At 41.1% G+C, this 22,121-nt stretch overlaps 1 protein-coding gene across 1 annotated transcript in view; it reads left to right on the top strand.

Annotated features, from left to right (window-relative positions):
* cnmd (chondromodulin) overlaps positions 1-21,650 on the top strand; it is a 55,904-nt gene extending 34,254 nt beyond the window's left edge. Inside the window, exons 5-7 of the mRNA XM_033022303.1 lie at positions 5,291-5,444; positions 7,252-7,499; positions 20,780-21,650. Of these exons, the coding sequence (XP_032878194.1) occupies positions 5,291-5,444; positions 7,252-7,499; positions 20,780-21,004 (627 nt within the window). The 3' untranslated portion in view covers positions 21,005-21,650. The remainder of the gene's footprint in view (positions 1-5,290; positions 5,445-7,251; positions 7,500-20,779) is intronic.
* The last annotated feature ends 471 nt before the right edge of the window (positions 21,651-22,121 follow it).

Below are 22,121 nucleotides of genomic sequence, written 5' to 3'. Positions count from 1 at the left end.
TAACTTTTAATTTCTTGGCACCCGTAGCTTTATCTTTACCATGGATGCCCAATCCCTTTACACGTCCATTCCTCAATAAAATGTCTTAACGCCCTTCGCTTCTTCCTCCAACAATGACCCTATTAATTTCCCTCCACTAACCTCCTCATGGCAAAACTTGTCCTCACCCATAAAAACACCTCCTTTGACCCCTCTCACTTTCTCCAAGTTAAAGATATAGCCATGGGCACCCGCAAGGGCCCCAACACTACCTGTCTTTTGCCAGTGATGTCAATCAGTCATTGTTCCAGGTGTACACTGGCACCACCCCCCCAATCTTTCTCCGCTAAATCAACAGCTTCATTGGGGCTACCTTCTGCATCCTGCATGACATCTGGGATGTCCTTTTTCTTTAGTAAACGTGGATTCCCCACTGTTGTTATAGATCGATCCCACATAAGATCATAAGATCATAAGTGAAGATGTATCATAAGATCATAGGATCATAGAAACATAGAAAGTAGGCGCGAGAGTAGACCACCAGGTCCGTCGAGCCCGCACCGCCATTCGCTCATGGCTGAACACTAAACAGACACACTTACCCACAAACAGTAGACACAAGACACAGAACACAAGACACTACCCTCCCCTTTATACCGCTATCACCCCTCTCCACCCCAAGAACCTCGTGATCTCCTGGGGGAGGCAAAAAAACGGATAAAAACCCAGGTCCAATTCGGGAAACAAAATCCGGGAAATTCCTCTCCGACCCCAATCCAGGCGATCGACACTTGTCCAGGAGATCACTCAGGTCTTACTATACTAACCATACCTAGGTCCATATCCCTGCCCTCTCCCCGTAGCCCCTTATCCCCTTGGCAGCTAAAAAATCATCTATTTTAGACTTAAATATATTTAACGTTTCTGCTTCCACTGCTCCCTGGGGCAGTGAATTCCATAAATTAACCACCCTCTGGGTGAAGAAGTTCTTCCTCATCTCAGTTTTAAAAGAGCCCCCCCTTATTCTGCAACTATGTCCCCTAGTTCTAGTTTCCCCGATCATTGGGAACATCCTCGGTGCATCCACCCGATCAAGGCCCCTCACGATCTTATATGTTTCAATGAGATCGCCTCTCATTCTTCTAAACTCCAAAGAGTAGAGTTCCAGCCTACTTAACCTTTCCTCATATGTCAATCCCCTCATTGCAGGAATTAATCTTGTAAACCTTCGCTGCACTGCCTCCAGGGCTAGTACATCCTTTCTTAAGTATGGACCCCAGAACTGTACACAGTATTCCAAATGTGGTCTCACTAATACTGTGTACAGCTGCAGCAAGACCTCCGTGTTTTTATACTCAATCCCCCTAGCAATAAAGGCCAAAACTCCATTGGCCTTCCTGATTGCTTGCTGCACCTGCATACTAACTTTTAGTGATTCATGTACTAATACCCCTAGATCCCTTTGCGTTGCATTACAACGCAGCTCCTCCTCATGTGATATGAGTAAAATTAGACCATTCGGCCCATCAAGTCTACTCCACCACTCAATCATGGCTGATCTATCTCTCCCTCCTAACCCCATTTCTCCTGCCTTCTCCCCATAACCTGTACTAATTAAGAATCTATCCATCTCTGCCATAAATACAGTATATCCACTGACTTTGCCTCCACAGCCTACTGTGCCAAAGAATTCCACAGATTCACCACTTTCTGACTAAAGAAATTCCTCCTCATCTCCTTCCTAATTTCAATTCTGAGCCTATAACCTCTAGTCCTAGACTCTCCCACTAGTGGAAACGTTGCTCTCCACATCCACTCTATCCAAGCCTTTCACTATTCTGTGCATTTCAATGAGGTCCCCCTCTTCCGCTGAACTCCAGTGAATGTAGGCCCAGTGGCGTTAAATGCTCATCAACACCCATGTCGCCCCTGTGTCCTGTGGTTCTGCTCTTGCTCCTCCTCCCCCCAGACTGAACCATAATGGAGTTCCTTGGCTTCTCACCTTTCACCCCACCGGCCTCCACATCCAACACAAAATCCTCCAACATTTCCGTCACCTGCAACGTGATCCCACTCCTTTCTGCCTTCTGCAGAGACCACTCCCTCTACAACTCCTTGGTTCCCTCATCCCTTCCCACCCAAATTAACCTCTCCACCAGCTACTTTCCCCGCAACCACAAGAGATGCAAAACCTCCTCTCTCACCACCAACTCGGGATCCCAGCAGTCCTTCCGGGTGAGACAAAGGTTTATGTGCCCCTCCTATAATCTCATCTACTGCGAAAGGTGTTCCTGATATGGCGTTATGTATATCGGCGAGACCAAGCATAGACTTGGTGACCATTTTGTCGAACACTTGCTTTTAGGCCTGCTGGATCTCTCTGCTGCTAACCATTATAACCTCATAACCATTATAACCAGGGAATGGGAACCCATTCCCAAACTGACCTTTCTGTCCTGGGCCTCCTCCATTGCCAGAGTGAGGCCACATGCAAATTAGAGGAACAGCACCTCATATTCCACTTGGGCATCTTACACCCCCATGAATGCTCATTGAATTTCATGTAACCACCAAACCCTCCCCCCTTTCCTTGTTCCTTCAAACCTCCCCTTGCCCCCATCCCTCTTCTCCCCTGCAGCCTACCCAGACTTGCACCTGTTTTGCTCCTCCCCCTCCTCTTCCACCTGCATTCCTTCTCCAGCTTCACAATTCACAACTTCAATATTTTATCTCACATCTTCTGTCTTTTCATCTCTGGCATTTGTCCACTATCTCCCTATCCCCCCCCCCCCCCCCCCCCCCGCCTGCTTTAATGTTTTAACCTATTACCCACCTCCACAATCAATCTGGAGTAGGTTCCCATCCCGAAATGTCACCTAGCCATGTTCTCCATACGCTGCCTGACCCACCGAGTTACTCCAGCCAGCACTTTCTGTCTGTTTTTGATACTAGCATCTGCAGTTCCCTGTATCTCCAATATAATGAAGTCATCATCTGCTGAGGTGCAGATTAATAGGGATCACATGAAGGCATAATGTCGGCACTGCAGAGTGGTGGATCAGTATGGGAGCCCACTGATCATTGTCAATTGAAATACCTGGAATGAAGAAAGAACAAATATGATCTGAAAATAATCAGAGGACAAAAGGATAATTTGAAGGGCTTATTGAGTTGTGAAAGAACTGACAGGGTGGAAAAATAATGAGAACTCAGAAGTGGTACAAACTTGGCAGTTAGAAGTTTGTTGACAGGATTGGTGGTCTCTCAACTTGCACTTTAATGGATGATTCCCAAAGAAATATTATCACGAGGTTCATTTCCAATGAAGGGAAGGTGATGGATGATGAGATGGAGTCTGGAATAAGAGGGGAATACGAAAGGGGGCTATGGGGACAAGAGAGTAAGGAAGAGAGGGTTGTGAGAAAAAGGGAACCAAGGTAATGGTCTTGTCAAAATCACAGAGCATTAAATAAATCTGACAGAAAAAAACTGGCAACCAGCCACCATGTTGCTATCAAGCATCAATTTTAATTAAAGTGCAAAATACATGCCAACACCTTGAAGAAACATGATGGGAATTACAGTGCAATGATTAAAGACAATATTGCTGTTAATACAAAATATGTCTAAATGCTACATGGTACACAGCATATTTTTTTTTAAAGGGTAATGTGAGAGTATTGGAATATTTTTTTTTTCTCTCATCTTCAAGAGCATGCAGTAGATTTTTACTGTAGGTTGGTTTCAGAGAATTAAAGAGAAGTAATATATTTAAGAAAAGTAATATATTTAATGGTAATTCATTACTAGGCTGAGAAAAAAACAAGAAGTCAATTCCTTGTGGCAGTTTTAACCTTCTGCACTCATTCCAGGAAACATGCACTTCAATATGTTATTGTTCTATGATTATTAATCTTCGGAATTCTTTTGTCATTTTAATTGGATATTTTTAGCTTTTAGCTGCCAGTTTATACATTTTCAAGCTTCTCCAAAATCTAATCATTGGCACAGCAATGTTTATACATAATTGATGGCATATACAAATTTCAATGCTCATACATTTGTGAAAAAAAGGAAAAAACAAATTCTGATATTTTCCATCTTTGCTCAAGTTTTGTTTACCTGGAATTGCCAAATAAATTGCCACCAGCTGACAATGTACTTCGGGATAGTTGAGTACAAGACCTTTAAGCGAGAGCAAGACATGTCTTTATGACTGTCTGAGCATTACAAGGTGCCCTTTTCATGTGTCGTTACACCAAACCCTGTTTCAGAGAAGCCTGAAAGGAAATACTCAGAAATCTCTCTTCAGTCAATTAGAGTTTTCTTGAATATTTTTTTGACAAAGTGGTTTATCAAGTGGTGGTGCTTTCTCCAGCTATGCAATAAATGTGCATTTGTGGGGGGATGAATTATGCAATATCTTCAGCACGAGCCTGTCTCAGAGTACAGCAAGCAGTAGGATTGCAGGAATTTAACATTGGTTACAAACTATCAATTTTGCAAGTGAATCAAAGCAGTCACTCCTGTGCCAATGTCGCCATCTTGTGGTAATATGGAGGTAATTCCGGCTATTCTGGAAGAATCATTTCAAAAAGATAATTCAACCAGTTGATTGCTGAGTGTTCTGCTGTCTGAATATCTGAGGGCCGGTCACAGTTGCCTTTGTCTCCACCTCAGGGTTTGTGAAATATTACAGACCCGACTGGAAACTGTAGCACACCTCGGGTTGAAGCAATGAGCCCAATCGTGGCTGAGCTGAAAGACCTGTGATAGACACAAAATGCTGGAGCAACTAGCGGCTACAGGCAGCATCTCTGGAGAGAAGGCATGGGTGATGTTTCGGGTCAAGACCCTTCTTCAGACTGGTCGCCCATTCCTACTATCCAGAGATGCTGCCTGTCCCGCAGAGTTACTCCAGCATTTTGTATCTACCTTTGGTTTAAACCAGCATCTGCAGTTCCTTCCTACACACTGAAAGACCCATCAATGGTTCTGTTTGATCAGCTTTGCTTTATTGTAGTGCAGGAAGCTGTTTGGCACAGCAGCTTTATATAATCTGAGAAAATGTTCCCGTTTGGTAGTATATGCAGTATTATAAACCAAATTGTTACAACAGAGGGGTTATTTCTTGAGACCATAGAAATAAGAGATAAATCACAATTTTAAAGAGGACTTCAGTGTAACATTAACAGTGGAGCTCCCTTTAGAATTCCATGTGACAATAACATTGCAGACAGTTGAAAGCTACATTATTTTTTAATAATTGATAACCAAATGCAATGCATTATTTACTGTTCTCTAATTTAAGGAAGATGAAATCATGCCTGCAAAGTTTGAAGAAGAATCTCTTATCTGGGTGGCTGCGGAGCAACCGATCAAAGACCATGCCTTCCTGAGCCCTAAGGTTTTGGAACTATGTGGTGACCTCCCTATTTACTGGCTTCGTCCAACTTACACCAAAGGTAACAGAGATGAGAGTTTTGCACGACTGTTTACCCTAATTCTTCTGATTATCAAGTGACATAGGATCTAATAAACTGCTTTTTCTAAATAAACTAATGTCAGATCTAATAAACTGCTTTTTCGTGTGAAACCTATAAGAAGATCTTCTCAAAACAAGTAATAATTAATTCACACCTCCATCAATGTAAAGACCCAACATTGAATTTGGGGCTTTATGCTTTCAACCTAGAAACTGATTCCCATCTCATAGTGAAGATGACGGAGTGGTTCACTCAACCAAAGGTTAGATTGAGCGCATTCATCAGCAAGTCTTACCATCCTGCAATCAAAATGATTGTGTTGGAATGTCAATGATAAATAAAATTAAATGAATGGCCAGCGTCCTTCGGATTTCTGGTCTAGTTATGGGCAGTTTAACCTGCAACTTCATTAATCTATGAGTGAATGTAAGCAGACAGCATAGCTCAGGACTATTCATGACAATTATTATTAGGTAATTCCTTACACTGTTGGTTGTTACCTAAGGTTGAGATGGACCGATTGCAGAGTATTCATATGAGTAATTAAATTCCATGTATCTTTAGTCTGTGCCTATGTCAAATGGATTCTTGCACCAGTGAGGGAGCCCTTGCAAAGCTTATTTTATTTTAGAGATACAGCATGGAAACATGCCCTTCGGCCCACCGAGTCCACGCTGACCATCGATCACTCGCTCACACTAGTTCTATTTTATCCCACTCTCACATCCGCTCTCTACATGCTAGGGGCCATTTACAGAGCCCAATGGACCTACAAACCCACACATCTTTGAGATGTGGGATGAAACCAGAGCACCTGGAGGAAACCCACAGGGTCACAGGGATGAACGTGCAAACTCCGTGCACACAGACAGCACCCAAGGTCAGGATCGAACCAGAGTCGCTGGTGCTGTGAAGTGGCAGCTCTGCCACTATTCTCAGGTCTTCCTGAGAATATATTTGAAACTGTCATTTGTATCTTTGTAAGTGCCCTTTATGAGCGACTATTTGCATACCTTGGCAAGGTCTGCAAGCAAAGAATTTCACTGTGACTTGTCACATGTGAAAATAAAGTATTCTATTCTTTTCTATTCTATTCCATTTTTCGTTCAGTTCCAGTGTTGTTTTGATTTTATTTCAGGTATTGGCAGTGATTACAAACAAACTTTGATGAAGTGCGGCATCAACTTTTGGTCCATTTTAAAGTGCTTTACAATCAAAATCACAGCCGACCTCTAGCTTTTCCTTAATTCATTCTTTCTTTGACACAGTCTTCACACAATCACCAATATCTCTGTGTTCTTTGCCCATTTCCACCCATGTTTTTATTCCTTTGGACATTTTCACCACCATCCCTTGGGCGAATGGAATCCATCAGAAGGCTTAATCAGAATGTTGAAAGCAATGTGTGACGGTCTTAAACCAAAATAAATGAAATTGTAACTTCTGGTTGACATTTATTGTCAGCATAGAATTTTATTGATGAATATGAATAAAAATCCATTTTCCAGAAGGGCCTTCAGTAATATTTTTTACGATTTTTATCGGTTAAACTGAAAAAAAATCCAGTTTTATTTATTCTTTGGTATTTTTCTACTTAATAAAGTGACTTGTGTCTGTAAACATAAATAAGAGCTTAATGGATTCTTCAATCTTTTTCCATAGCTCTTTGAACCATCTACAGCAGAAAAATAAAGTACTGAAAATTGATAACATTAATGTTAGCATTTAAATTTTTTTAATGTTTGAAGCTAGACAATTTGCAATGCAATTACTCTTGTCTTCACAGAGGGTCAGAGGAAGAAAAGAGCAGTGGATCACGAGAGACCTCAAATACCTGACCCTTACTACTACGAGTTTGACTTTAACCCTGGTCCAGTGGATGAATTTGGCCAAATTTTGGGAGCTCCAGCTGAGGTTGACATAGAAACCACTGAGGTGCAAGCTCAAGATGCAAACCTAGAACAAACAGCAAATGACACCATTCCAGAAGGAGAAGGGCTTCCATCAACTTTCAATGCAGAAAACCCCTACCATGTACGTATTGAATTGTCATACAAGTATTTAGGATTATTTCTCACAGGTCATCGATAACTACTACAGTTGAGAATAGCTGTGCCAAGAAACTAGTATTAAACTCCAAAGAATACATAAATGCATTCATGTTTTGCGCATTGATTGTGTGCATCAGTGGCTAGGCCTGTATTTAAATGCCTTTGTCATTTTGTCCATGTTTCGCATGGAGTTTTTTGATAGATTCCAGGCTTTTGATGGTGTAACATTAAGGAATGGTGATATGTTTTTCAATGTCAAAATGGACCAAATGGACTAGTGTAGGTGGGACATGTTGGCCAGTGTAGGCCGAAGGGCCTGTTTCCACACTGTATCACTCTATGACTTGAAGAGGACATTTCAGTGAATGGTATTCCTGTATACCTGCCCCCCTCTCTTCCTAGGTTGGATAACTAGTGGGGTTGGGGTGGGAGGTTGCAACCTTCACGTGGTCCACCCTGGCTTGCAATCAACCTGGCGTGCACAAACAGAAGATCAAACAGAACAAGTTGTCTTACAACTTTAGGATGTGCATGCCATACGCAAGAAGAAGACTTGTAGAGGTCAGAGCTCCTAGCAAAGAAGTCTTGATGAGCTATGATGAATCACTTTGGAAGATGTAACACTTGAAAAGTGTTCTGGGCACAATGTTATAGGAAAGATATTGTCAAGCTTGAAAGGGATCAGAAAAGATTTTCAAGGATGTTGCCAGGACCAGAGGGTGGGAGCTATAGGGAGAAGTTAAGTAGGCTAGGTCTCTATTCCACAGAGCGTAGGAGGATGATGGGAGATCTTGTAGTATACAAAATCATGAGAAGAATAGATTGGGTAGAAGCACATAGTCTTTTACCCAGAGCAGGGAAATCAAGGACCGGAGGACATAAGTTCAAGGTGAAGGGGAAAATATTTAATAGGAATCCGAGGGGTAACTTTTTCATACAAAGGGTGGTGCGTGTATAGAACAAGCTGCCAGAGGAGGTGGTTGAGGTTGGGACTAACACATCGTTTAAGAAACAGTTGGTCAGGTACATGGATAGGACAGGATTGGAGGGTTATGGACCAAGCTCAGGCAAGTTGGGACTAGGGTAGCTGGGACATTGTTGGCCAGTGTGGGTGGGTTGGGCCATAGGACCTGTTTCCACACTGTATCACTCTATGACTCTAAGTACTGGTTGAGTTACCAATCAAGTAGCCTTTGCCATGGATGATACAAACATACCTAGAGCAGTGTTTAAGAAGGATGCTGGAAAATCGAAGGTACACAAAAAAGCTGTAGAAACTCAGCAGGTGCAGCAGCATCTATGGAGCGAAGGAAATAGGCAATGTTTCGGGCCGAAACCCTTCTTCAGATCTAGAGCAGTTGGAATTGCACTCAACCTGACAAATGGAAGGTATTCGATTGCATTCTGATTGATGCCCTAAAGTTTTTAGAAATAAGGAGATGAATCATTTTGCAGGTTATCTAACCTCTGACTTTTATAGTTGTTGTATTTTTGCACTTGTTCAGTTAGATCATTTGGTCCATTGCAAAATATTCAAGGTTTGAGAATGGTAAGGGTATTGAATATCAAGGAGGTGATTTTATGTCAGAGTTTTCCATTCATAGGGTTATGCAGCATGGAAACAGGCCCTTCAGCCCAACTCATCCATGCTGACCAGGATTCTTATCTGGGCTAATGACATTTGCCTGCATTTGGCCTCGATCCCTTGTAATGGTCTCTTATCTATATGCCTGGCCAAATGTTTTTTTAAATGTTGTAATTCTACCTACCTCTAACAACCTCCTCTGGCAGTTTGTTCCGTGTACCCCCCGTGAAAAACATGCCCCTCGGATCGTCTTTAAATCTTTTATCTCTCACCTTAAATCCATGCCCTCTTGATTTGGATTCGACTAACGTGGAAAAAACTCAGTGACCATATGCACAATCCATGCCCCTCATGATTTTATAAATGTATTTAAGGTCACCTCTTAGGCAAGAGGCACGGAGGTTTGAGAACGCGTTCCTCCAGATTCAGGGGCAGTTTCTTGCAACTGTAGCTGTCATAAGACAACTGAACCATTCTCTCACAAGCTAGAGTGCAGTCTTGACCTTCCATCTACCTTATTGAGGATCTTTGAACTATCTTAGTCGGACTTTATCTTGCACCAAATGTTGTACCCTTTATCCTTTATCAGTGCACTGTGGACAGCTGATTGTAATTATACCAAATTTGGAATTGTCTGCAGATTTACTAACATGCCATCTACATTCTCATCCAAATCATTAATATACATGACAAACAACAGGGGACCCAGCACTGATCCCTGAAGCACACCGTTGGATAAGGGCCTCCAATATGAAAAGCACCTCTCAATGTTACTCTACCTACCACCGTTAATTTTGTATCCAATTTGCTATCTCACCTTTGATCTAATATATTCCATCAGGGTGGCACAGCTGATGAGAGCAGTTGCCCCACAGTGCCAGAGTCCCCGGTTCAACCCTGACCTCAGGTGCTGTCTGTGCGGAGTTTGCACATTCTCCCTGTGACTGTGTGGGTTTTGTGCAAATTGGATACAAAATTAACTATAATGGGAGACCCTAACAGGAAAATCCAGCGGCGACCAGAACATGGTATGACTCTTTGGGCGACTACTCACTGTGCTTCACCCCACGACATGTCGCCAGTAAGGTCGTGAGTAGTCTCCTCAGTCGCCCAAAGAGTCGTAGCGTCTTTCTGGTTGCTGCTGAATTTTTAACATGTTGAAAATTTTCGCTGACCTGCGACGACATATGACAGGTGCCGGCAGTCGCTGAAAAAGTTGTGTAAGTGGGACAGGCCCATAATTGTGTCCTTTGACAGATAAGCACATGTATTTTTTTGTCCCGTACAGGGGATAGACTCTGCATGCAGTTCCCTTGTAAACCGTTTATTAATTTTAAATATTCCTAAGGCGTTAACTCTGAATCATTTGGGCAGGATTTATTTGCTAAAGTCTATTTCCAGCCCTTGTTTTTTTACAATCCAAAAATTATACCCATGACAATATGTAACTGACAATTGAGTGATGTAACTTTCTCTTTTGATTCTTCTATTTTCATTGTGAAAATGCTCTGGAACCACAAATAGTCCAATATTAATGTTTGATGTTCAACCACTAGTGTGACAATGACAATTTAGTTGAGGAAATTTTTTTTTTTTTGTTTAGAAATACAGCATGGAAGCAAGCCCTCTGGCCCATTAAGTTCATGCTGACCCATTGATTAACTGATCACACTAGGTCTATATTCCACTTTCTCATCCACTCCCCACACATTAGCGTCAATTTTTGTTTTTACTGGGGCCAATTAACCTGCAAACCCACTTGTCTTTGCGATGTGAGAGGAAACCGGAGTACCCTGAGAAAACCCACAAGGTCATAGGGAGAATGTGCAAACTCCATACAGAGAGCAGCCAAGCTCAGGATCGAACCTGGTTCCTGGCGCTGTGAGGCAGCAAATAGGGAGAATATGCAAACTCCATATCGACAGCAGCAAGCTCAGGATCGAACCTGGGTCTCTGGCGCTGTGAGGCAGCACCACTGTGATTTGAGATTATCAGCATTCTAAAGGGTCTTTCTCAAACTTACACTTTCAAACAACTGTCGGAGACAGGAGTAAACATGTCTTAGCTTCCAGTTTTTTATGTGTTGATATAATCTACAGTGACATTCCCACATTGTAAGGGTCCAGAAGACAAATCTGTGTTTGTATATATAAATGCCCTCAGATCTCCTTTCAGGTTATGGCCTGTTTGAAATGTTCAGCATTGACATTAGGTTCCCCCCAGGATCTATAGTTGGAATTTTAAGTCCATTTCAGTCAATCTGGGTTCACCATGAGTTATGCATTCTTCCTCAAGGATTTTTATTAACTAAAGGCAACAACAGAGATATTATAGAATAAATTACTTAGGAATCTCCATAAGGAACCTGTTGCGACCACTGTTTATAATCTGTCATTACCTGTTTGGCCTTTATTGTGCCTTTTGGTCAATTGAGGAAGAGGATATTTGAAGATCAAGATCTCAGATCTGTCACAAACTCATTGTCTACCTAGAGCAGTGAGTCCTGCCTTTCCTTCTGCTTCTGAGACCTTGCATACCTGCAGCTGGCATCATGCATCATTGGGAAAATACCACCTATGCTTTGCCTGTAAAATCCCTCAATTTCACTGGAAGGAAAAACAATGTCAGTGTCCATTCTCAGGCCAACAACACTAGGGCTGAGGACCAGCTGGCCAAGTTCGGGCGGCAACATCATTTGCACACCTAATGCCAGTATCTCAAAGCAGATACTCTGTTCTGACCCTTGCAATGGGTGGAGATTAACAGGTGACAGAGAAACAGACCCAAAGAAGCACTGAGTGTTTCTTTCAAGAAGTGCAACATCCCCAATGACTCCAATGACCCTTGGCACTTAATGGGAAGCTGCTTTCAGGATAGCATGGAGAACCTTTGAGCCATGTATTGGGACCACCCAGAAAGCCTGTGACAGAGCACACCACTGCACAAACTAACCACACGCCCTCTTGTGTTGACTACCACCTAAGAATCTGTAAAACCAGATTAGATGCAATTCATCCTCAATCCTGATTGACTGCCAAGAATGGAGAAGAATACTTTCCACAGGAGACATTTGCAAAGTTGGAAAATGTAGCTTTGAATGCATAATTTGAAAATAATAAAGCTCTCTCGCTGCTCATCTCTCAGATCCACAGAGAACAACTTTTCCAAAAGATGCTGGTGAGGGATATACAAAAAAAACAATAATGTACCTGCTGATAGACACAAATTGCTGGAGTAACTCAGCGGGACAGGAAGCATCTCTGGAGAGAAGGAATGGGTGACGTTTCGTGTTGAGACCTTTCTTTAGTCTCGACCCGAAGCATCACCCATTCCTTCTTTCCAGAGACGCTGCCTGTCCCGTTGAGTTACTCCAGCATTTTGTGTCTAACGTTGATTTAAACCAGCATATGCAGTTCTTTCCTACACATGTACTTGCTGATCTTGGTGTGACCATCTCTCTGCAAGGTCCTCACCTCAATAACTAAATCTGACCGGTGAGTTTTCCTGAAACAGGAACCATGTTACAGTGCAGTGAAACAACATGTGGAGTCAACAGGGTTAATCAATGAAACCCAGAAACATTCTGCTGAAAAGGAAAAGCTTTATTTTAACATTGTAATACTATCAAATTACACAGGTCACTTCTTCAAAATGTTCTGCCAAAATAATTTTCAAACAATATCTATAATGCTTACAATTATGTTTCCAAAAACATTTGAATATCAGTCCAGAATATAAATTTGCGTAATATCAGTAAAGTGACAATTCAAATCATACATCATAACATTTTCAAAAGCAATTTCAGCGACCATAAACATCAAAATGCCATTGGGTCTACCAGACTCTGAAACTAGAGTATAAAAACGTAAATGTTACAATGGGAGCAAGCCCCAGTGTTTAGGCGGCAGCACTGAGAATGTTATTAGCATCTTGAGAGCAAGGTTTCAACTAATTATACTCTTTTATCAAAATTGTTAATGTTACGGTGTTCATGTTACCGCATTAGAAATGTTTTAAATGCAAACAAGTGCCTGGGTGGCACATCAGGGTTAGGTTCACACGCAACCCATTCTCCTCTGGAATGGCTTCTTGCAATCACTGACCAAGTCCACGGGTTAAATATCTCTTTTGGTCTTCGACAAGGGCAAATATGAGAATGCTGAAGGTTACTTATCCGGAATGGACATTAGTTCATGAAATCATCCCACTCATAATCCACTCAGGAAAGTGTAAGTCAAGTGGAGTGGGATGCAGAAGGCTACATTAGTACAGTCAATATTATCCTGCAAGCCCAAGTTACATAAATCATTTTACTATTCATCATTGATCATTCTTAGCAAGAAGTTTAAAACACATTTTAGAATTACGCACAAGAATAGTTTGTGTCTTGAAATATTTCAATGGTGATATATATAATTTGATTAATATCTGAGTTATATGACTGAATCATTATAGTATTTCAGTGTAGTTCTGAATGTATTTATTTGTTGTTGCACAGATAAGGTGCTGTCTAATGAAGGGTTAGTAATTGTACTTACCCCCCTTATGCATTAGGATTAGCTTGACAAGTTAGATGTGGTGTCCTTATGGTAATGAGGGACAATTAATATGAAACGTAATTGGTGCAATATTGTAGGAATCATCTTACATAGGCACGTACACACAAACTTGGGGCCATATTATATACTCGTTTTTTTTTTACATCTTTCAGTGTGCTGTGACTATAATTTTAATTCAAAATCCCTATAGACGATGTCTTTGATTGTTGTCTGTCAGGTTGTCATGGTGATGAAAAGAAAATTGACAGAGGAGTGGGCTTTGCAGCGTATTTTAGATGCACCTCTTAGGGGAGGTTTCTGTTGTGCTAAATGTAATGAAATTGTAGACCTATTTATAAAAAAATAATGATTTTGTTACTCACAGCTCACAACAGAAAACATTCACAGTTAATCAATCAACCAGTGCCCTTTCTACTCTTCCTGGACATAGATGGCACCTGACCTAATTCTATCCTGCTGATAAAGAAAAGATAGACCTGAAATTAGCGTTTGAGAGAAAAAGGGACTTAAATATGGAAAGTTTTTAAGAAGCACTCACTATTATACCAATGCAGTCTATCATTCAGATCTCAAATGTGCCAAGCACTATAATTGATTCTCTCATAAATAATTGAAGTGACAGTTCCAGCATTGGGCAGTGCATATCAAGAGCTGATAAGGATGACAGTGAAACTATTCTTGCTTCAGATAATGTACATTTGGTATGAAAATGACTTGAATTAAAATTACTATAATGGTAATGCTGAATATTTACATAGATTTAGTCTGCATTCCTCATCTCCATTAAAATCTCCAGCGATATTTTATCTGTTATTCCAGTTGCCTCAAGATGCGTTTAGTGTTTTGGTCTGTTTATTAATTCATAACTTTCAATATCCAGTTTAGTATTTGTTAATCTTGTCTGAGTTGGTAGTAAGGCTTGAATGCTTTTTAAGCAATAATGTAATGCAATTGATTGATATTTATTAACTGGGAGGAAAGCTAATATATAATTCTGTGTACGTTTAACTCTGGTGACATTTACACATAAAGTTCATATTATAAAACAAAATTGGTGCACTATTTACTACATTTAAATCATCTTGCTTCTCTTGATTTAATTTGATTGCAGTCAACCATGAGCCTTCATGATGGATCATGATCTTTTCTGTATTGTCAGTCAATGTGAGATTTTGTTTCTTGGATTATTCCTCTCAGAAGTATTTGTACATACATTGATCATGAAAGCAGGCACGTGCCTTCAGGGTAGGCAAGGTAGGACTGCCTACCCTGACTAAAATTATAACATGGTAATTACTAAATATATATAGTAAAGGCATGGGAGAATTATGCCTATCTAAAAGATCGATCTCTTCGGTAGGCATAATTCTCCGTGCCTTTCATCCGCAGCACTTGCAACACGTGAAGGTCTGTGCAGCCCACATGCCGTCAGCGCTGCTTGAAGCCGTCAATCACAAGCGGGGCTGAAGGCAGCTGAAATTCTGCCTTTGCAGTACTGCTCATGCGCAGCAGCCTACTGTGTAAGCGCAGCGCAAGTTTCTTGGCGGGTTTTTCAAATATGGATTGCCATTATCTTAAGCATATTTTAAGAAACAAAGAGAGAAGAATGGAGTTTGTGTACTGATAATGTGATAAGTACATTTCTTGGTGCTATATGATTTCAAATACCGTATTACCCGGGGGGGAGAGAGTTCTTTTCACAGCGTTTGGGGAGTCTGGCCTGGGGTAAAGTTGCAGGGAGGGCAGGAGCATTGTGAAGGAGGGGATCAGGATCATGCCAGTAACCCACTTGCGATGCTCCTTGCACGGAGCCACCACATTGAGGCCGGGGAGGGAAGCAGCTTGGGTGGCTGTGAGTGGTCGCGGGGCCGGACAGCGGAACCGGCCACCACCACAGCTCCTTCTGTCAGCCCCCGCTCACCTCTGACATCTCTCCATCTGAAAACATCTCTCCTGCCGCTCCCGGCCTCATTCATGTCAGCCGCTTCCCGCAAATCCTTAAATTCCGACAGCGAGATTGAGGTTACTCGGCTGTGGGAATTTAAGGATTTGCGGGAAGCGGCTGACATGAGCGAAGCCGGCGAGCGGCAGGTGAGAGGTGTTCATACAGGGAGCTCTACCAGAGGTGAGCGGGCCGGCAGAAGGCGCTGAAGTGGCGGCCAGTTCTGCAGTCGGGACCCGGTGGCCGCTTGCAGCCACAATGCGGTGGCTCCACGCCCAGAGCGCCGCGCCAGCGGTGAGTGAGTGAGTTACTGTCATGATTCCCGACCCCCTCCTTCTTAACACTCCTACCCTCCCCGCAACTTTACCCCTGGTCAGACTCTCCACACGCTGTGAAAAGAACTCTCCCCCCCAATTGGTCCCTTGAACAAGTATTGTCATTCAATAAGATGACAACTGATTCAACTTGTCCCGGTGTGCTCCTGTTTTTCCCACCATCTCTCCACCTGCCATCACCCTCACCCCCCACCCATTCAATAATTCAGAATGAAGGAGACTTGGAAGCCTTGGGCAAATTGAATTGTTATGCCCCTGTCCTACTTAGGAAACCTGAACGGAAACCTCTGGAGACTTTGCGCCTCACCCAAGGTTTCCGTGCGGTTCCCGGAGGTTGCAGGTGGTTGCCGGAGGTTGCAGGTAGTGGAAGCAGGTAGGGAGACTGACAAAAACCTCCGGGAACCGCACGGAAACCTTGGGTGGGGCGCAAAGTCTCCAGAGGTTTCCGTTCAGGTTTCCTAAGTGGGACAGGGGCTTTACTGTCTTTATTTTTATTTTTTATTTTTTCGGAGAGAACAATCTGCGCATGCGCGGTTTAAGTTTTTTAATTAAAAAAGCCGACTGACTGCCTACCCTGAGTAATTACTCATGGCACGCGCCTGCATGAAAGGCAGTTAATGCCAATAGTTTTTTGGATTATCACTTCCATGAACCTGACATTGTTGTCAAGGCTAGCATTAATTGCCCATTCCTGATTACTTTCATAAATTAGTCAATTCAAGTCACTTTTATTTATATAGCACATTTAAAAAACAACTTTTGTTGGCCAAAGTGCTTTACATTGGTGGAGGTACTAACGTTATACAGCAGTGGTTCATAGATTAAGTACATACATAAATACATACATATAGCCCTCAGTCAGAGGATGTCAAGAAAGGCTTGAGAGTAAAGATGAGTTTTAAGTCTCGACTTAAAGCCATGAATGTTCCTCTTAAGTTCTGCAGTCTATATTATTGGAATGGTTTGATACAAATGACTAGCTTGTTGGGCCATTCAAAAAACAACTAATGGCCTGCCATTTAAGTATGAGAATGGGACCCACAAAGCCAGATGTTTATAACAATCCAACAGCTGTATGACCACTATATTTCCAGATTTTTAAAACGGGATACAAATTTTCAAGATGACATTGAATTTTCAAGGGAATGGCAGATGGAATTTGATTCAGAAACGCAATGTATTTCGGGACATTAAGCTAGGGCAGGACATACACAGTGAATGCAGGGCACCATGGAGTTGAACAGACAGACCAAGGGATACAAGTACATTATTCCCTGTAAGTGGCCATACAGGTAGACATGGTGGCGAAGAAGGTATATGGCATCATCAGCTAAGACATTGAGTACAAGAGTTGGGATATTGTGTTACCGTTGTACAAAATGCTAGCCAAGCCACATTGGATATTGTGTGTATAACCAATGTTTTCAGTGGTGTGCTCATTGACACACCACTGAAAAAATGTAAATAAGCTAGGGAGGATGCAGAAAAGATTCACAAGGATGGTGCCTGAATAGGTGGGCTTGAGTTGTGGGAAGGTGATATTATAGAGGTATATAAAATTATAAGCAGCATTCATAGCCAGAGAGAGGTAGCCTAGAAATGGAGAAACAGTGCGGATGCTGGTATACCGAAAAAGACACAAAATGCTGGAGTAACTCAGCTTGTCAGTCCTCCAAAGATGCTGCCGAACCCGCTAAGTTACTCCAGCACATTGTGTCTTTATTTAGAGATAGCCAGAGTCTGTTTCCGATGGTAGGCACATCCAAAGCAAGAGGACATAGATTTAAGGTGAGAGGGAGTAGATTTAAAGTGGGCGCGAGGTATAAATCTTTCACACAAAGAGTAGTTGGTATCTAGAATGAGCTGCCAGAGGAAATGGAGAAGGAAAGAACTGCAACAATATTTAAGAGGCATCTTAAGACAGATATTTCAATAGGCAGGGAATAGTGGGATGTGGAATTAGTACAGGCTCAAGGGAGTAGTAACCAGAGGTGTGATAGTCCAGACAGATTTGATAGGCCAGAGGGCTGGTTTTAATGCTGTACAACTCCATCACTCTGTGGTATGTTAATGTCTTTAAACCAGTGCACACCAACACCCTGAACTAATGTTGCCCTCTTTGACACACTTCAGCTTTGCCCATGAATGCTATGCTCACTGCCATCCAAATGGCAAGGGCATTCTTAATGTTGACAGAAGATTGGCCATCATATTGGCCATTTAATGAAGAATAAATACTCAACATTTCTGAATGTTTAGCTTTCTGTTTAAAAAAATGTGGCTCTGAAAAATAGTTTAATCGGATTTGATATGAAAGCTCTGCAGCATGAATTACCTCCCAGGTAGTTTATATATTTCTTGCCAGAATTTTAATTATGAACATACATTGATCAAGAATTCAACATGATAACACAATGGGGGGCATTCAGTCAATCATACTCGTTATTCAAAAGAACAACCCTATTTGTTTCTTTCTTTTGCCTTTTCATCAAAGCACAGTAATGTTGTTTTTCTATTCATGCTTACATCAAATTCCCTTTAGAAGATAATAATCATTGCAGATCATAATAATGTAATGAATAAACAAAACCCCTCATCTCCCCTCTGGTTCTTTTGTCAATTATCTTAAATGTGTATTGTTTGATTACTGACCCGCCTTCTCATGGAAACCATTTCTCCCTCTCGACTCCATCAAAACACTTCATCATTTTAAAAGGTATAATTTTATTCCCATTCAGTGCAATCAGATTCTAAAGAAATTAGTTTTGTGTGTCAGGATATTTATGACATCAGTGTATTTGCCCTTCAACTTTGTGAAACTTGACATTTTGTGTCCTTGTTATGAAACGTTAATAAGATGCATGTTAGCACACTGATGCAGTGATTGATTCAAATGTTCATCTGAATGAACTGCAATCTTAATCTCAGGAGACACGGGCTATAAAGTGTCATCAGAGATTATGGTTTTCATAACCTTTTCTATAAAATCTTTTCATCACAATGAAGGCAGGTTGTGCACTTAACACTATAAAATGTTGCATGCTGAAATGAGTAGAATTGGAATTGCAGGTGCCCTGCAGAGCTGGGAAAGCAACAAAGAATATATTATCTACAGCACACAAGCCACAAAAATAAATACAGAAGATTCCTCCCCACCACACAACCCCCAGGAGAACTCACATTTATCCCACTGTTTAATAAGTTGTTATATAAAACAAGCTCAGGACATTGTAAATTATGGCTGACAATCAAAATGGTTTTTCATCCGTTTAGGGGCATTTATAATGGAAGGGCAGAATTTATTCTTGTGATTTCTAATGTATAGAAATGTACTTAAGTGACACAGAGCTTGATTTGACACCTACGTGGTGAGCACTGGTATAACACCAACAGAGATCTCGGCATAATGGTGGATGAATGTCAGTCTCCCATTCATTACTGGAAAACTTAGAAGATACAAGTAGTAATCACCTGACCAAAGATCCCCGAATGTTGCAGGTCAAGAAAGAAATCTCCTGTAAAACTCACTTCCTGATATTTCAGGAACCAACCCACTATAATAATATTTAAAATTAACAATGAGAGTTGTACAGCACAAGAACAGGCCCTTCAGCCCACCACATCCCTACTGGCTGTTGCACCCAAATATATTAATCCCATTTACCTACTTTAAATGGGTTTAGTGTGGACAGCTTTCTTTGAGTTGTTGAGTTGTCCAAATGCTTCTTAAATGTTATGAGTGTATCTGACTCCACACCTCTTCAGGCAGTGAAGTAAAGATTATTTGAATTCGCCACATTGTTTCAATTCCCATATTACATCTAGGACTATTCTACCCCCCCTCCCCCCAGTTCATTTTACATAGGTTGTTAATGACTCATTTTTTCCCACCGCTGTGGAATCAACATTTAGACGAAATGAAATGATGAATGGTATAGAGAAACAACATGAAATGAGGGAAGACAATGGTTTCAGCATATAATGATGCAGTTCTGGAGTAACTCAGCGGGTCACCACCATCCCATGTTCTCCAGAGATGCTGCCTGATCCGCTGAGTTACTCTTGCACTTTATGTCTTTTTTTTGCAAACCAGCATACAATTCCTTGTTTCTACGTTTCAGTGTATAACTTGTTAATTTTTCAATCTCACTCTGTTGCTCTGGAAAGAGCATTCAGGTGATGGCAAGAAGGATTGGGAAGCAGGGCAGGTGGGGTGGAGGTGGTGAATGTGGAAATAGGAAGAGTAGGTTTAGTGGTGAGAGATAAGAATGAATAGACTTAAATTTTGGGCTGCTCAAACCATTGGCCAGTTCAGTGCAGCATTGATGGACTGAATCCTCTTGCACTGGGAGGGGATAGGGGGGCAAAGTAACGCACAGGTGAAAATGTAGCTGTGTTTGAAAATTCTGTACATGGACTACAGAAGAAATTCTGTGACACTAGTTCAAGTTTGTTACATTTATTGTCACATGCACCAATTGGTACAGTGAGATTTGAGTTACCATACGGCCATTCTGTATGCTCTAGGCCACATTGATAATGTTTATGTCAAAATGGATAATAAAACAATTATAAATAGTATTTTCTTATTGCTAAATACTCTATTAATTTGAGATACATGAGCCACCACACCAGTACCTGATTGTTTATACATTGATAAAGGAAGATGTAATTCATAATAAAATCAGTTTGTGACATTTATACAGATCGGGAAACAATTATAATTTTTCTTGTTTTGAAATAATGGGTGCTTTTACTATGAACTTAATTATTTGGAAAGGGATGATTTTCAAAGAAAAAGACATGACTTGCAACATTGAAATCTCTCTTTTGTCTTTCTAGAGGATCTTAGAAGGTGAAGGAGGCGCTATGAACTTTGACCCTATGCTGGATCACCTAGGAATCTGTTGTGCGGAGTGCAGACGCAGTTATTCCCATTGCCAGCGTATATGTGAACCCCTGCGCGGGTACATGCCATGGCCTTATAATTACCAAGGGTGTCGTGTCACTTGTCGACTGATTATGCCATGTACCTGGTGGGTAGGACGTATTCTTGGTTATTTGTAAGCTACTAGTAAGTCACACGTTTCAAATATAATACAGCCCCGAGGAAATTAACTATTGCATATATAAACACTCATTGTTAGAAAGAATGATCAGATTGTCGTACAAAGTGCCTTTATAACATTGAATATTAAAACACCTCAGTCTATGCCAATCTTTTTTTCTGCAGATGTAATATAACTTGAGTTTAGGTTTAAAGTTGAAATGCTCTAAAGCAACCAAAGTGCATAAAGCCAAACCATATAATGCAATATAAAAATAAAAAGGATGAGCTTGTTTGTTTAGAAATTTGTGCAGATAATAATATAATATTGTGCAGAGCTTCGTAAATGTGCAATAAAGCATACAGTAGCATGTATGTGTGTTTAGATCTTTATTTGTACAGATAATATAACCAATTGGTGGTGTATATGTAGCTCTGGAATGAAAAGTCCCGTTTAATACAATAGTACTGGATGGCTAGGACTGTAAAATGTCTTCTCTTCTTAAGCTTCTTGAATTTAAAGTTTCCATTTATCAAAGAATGTTGTGCATGTGTGTGCTGTTCTCCAGTTAAAATATCCTAACCGTGTGTGGTGCCGGTATTTTTAAAAAATCAACAGAATTTCATAGGTTTTCTGGTAAATAAAATAAATAAATGTAAATGTAAGAATATGCCCTACTGGTTGTTAGTAACAAAAAAGTTTGCACTTTATATTTTAATTCCGTAACATTGATGGCACAAGGGTTTGATAATCCCATCACTCATGCTAAGCACTGGATAATATTCTGGTTTATTGAACAAACTTTTGTAAAGGTGGGAGGAAATATTGGAGGCAGTGGAAACATGAAATGCTCCTTGGCATTCATTCTGAGTGGAATTGGTCGAAGGTAGACAGGAAATAGATTGTTCACAGCTTATTTAACCAGAACATTACATGAAACAAACTCCAATTGAAACAAATAAATTGACTCCATTTATACTTCACGCTGTCTTGGCAAGGCCGAGTCGCACCCTGGCCACTCCCTCTTCTCGCCTATCCCATCAGGCAAAAGGTATTGAAGTGTGAAAACGCACCTCCAGATTCAGGGGCAGTTTCTTCCCAGCTGTTATCAGGCAATCATCCTATCACAACCAGAG

Source organism: Amblyraja radiata, chromosome 6 (genome assembly GCF_010909765.2).
Source record: "Amblyraja radiata isolate CabotCenter1 chromosome 6, sAmbRad1.1.pri, whole genome shotgun sequence".
NCBI lineage: Eukaryota > Metazoa > Chordata > Chondrichthyes > Rajiformes > Rajidae > Amblyraja > Amblyraja radiata.
Note: the sequence above shows the minus strand (reverse complement) of the source record. Positions and strands in the feature narration are given on the sequence as shown.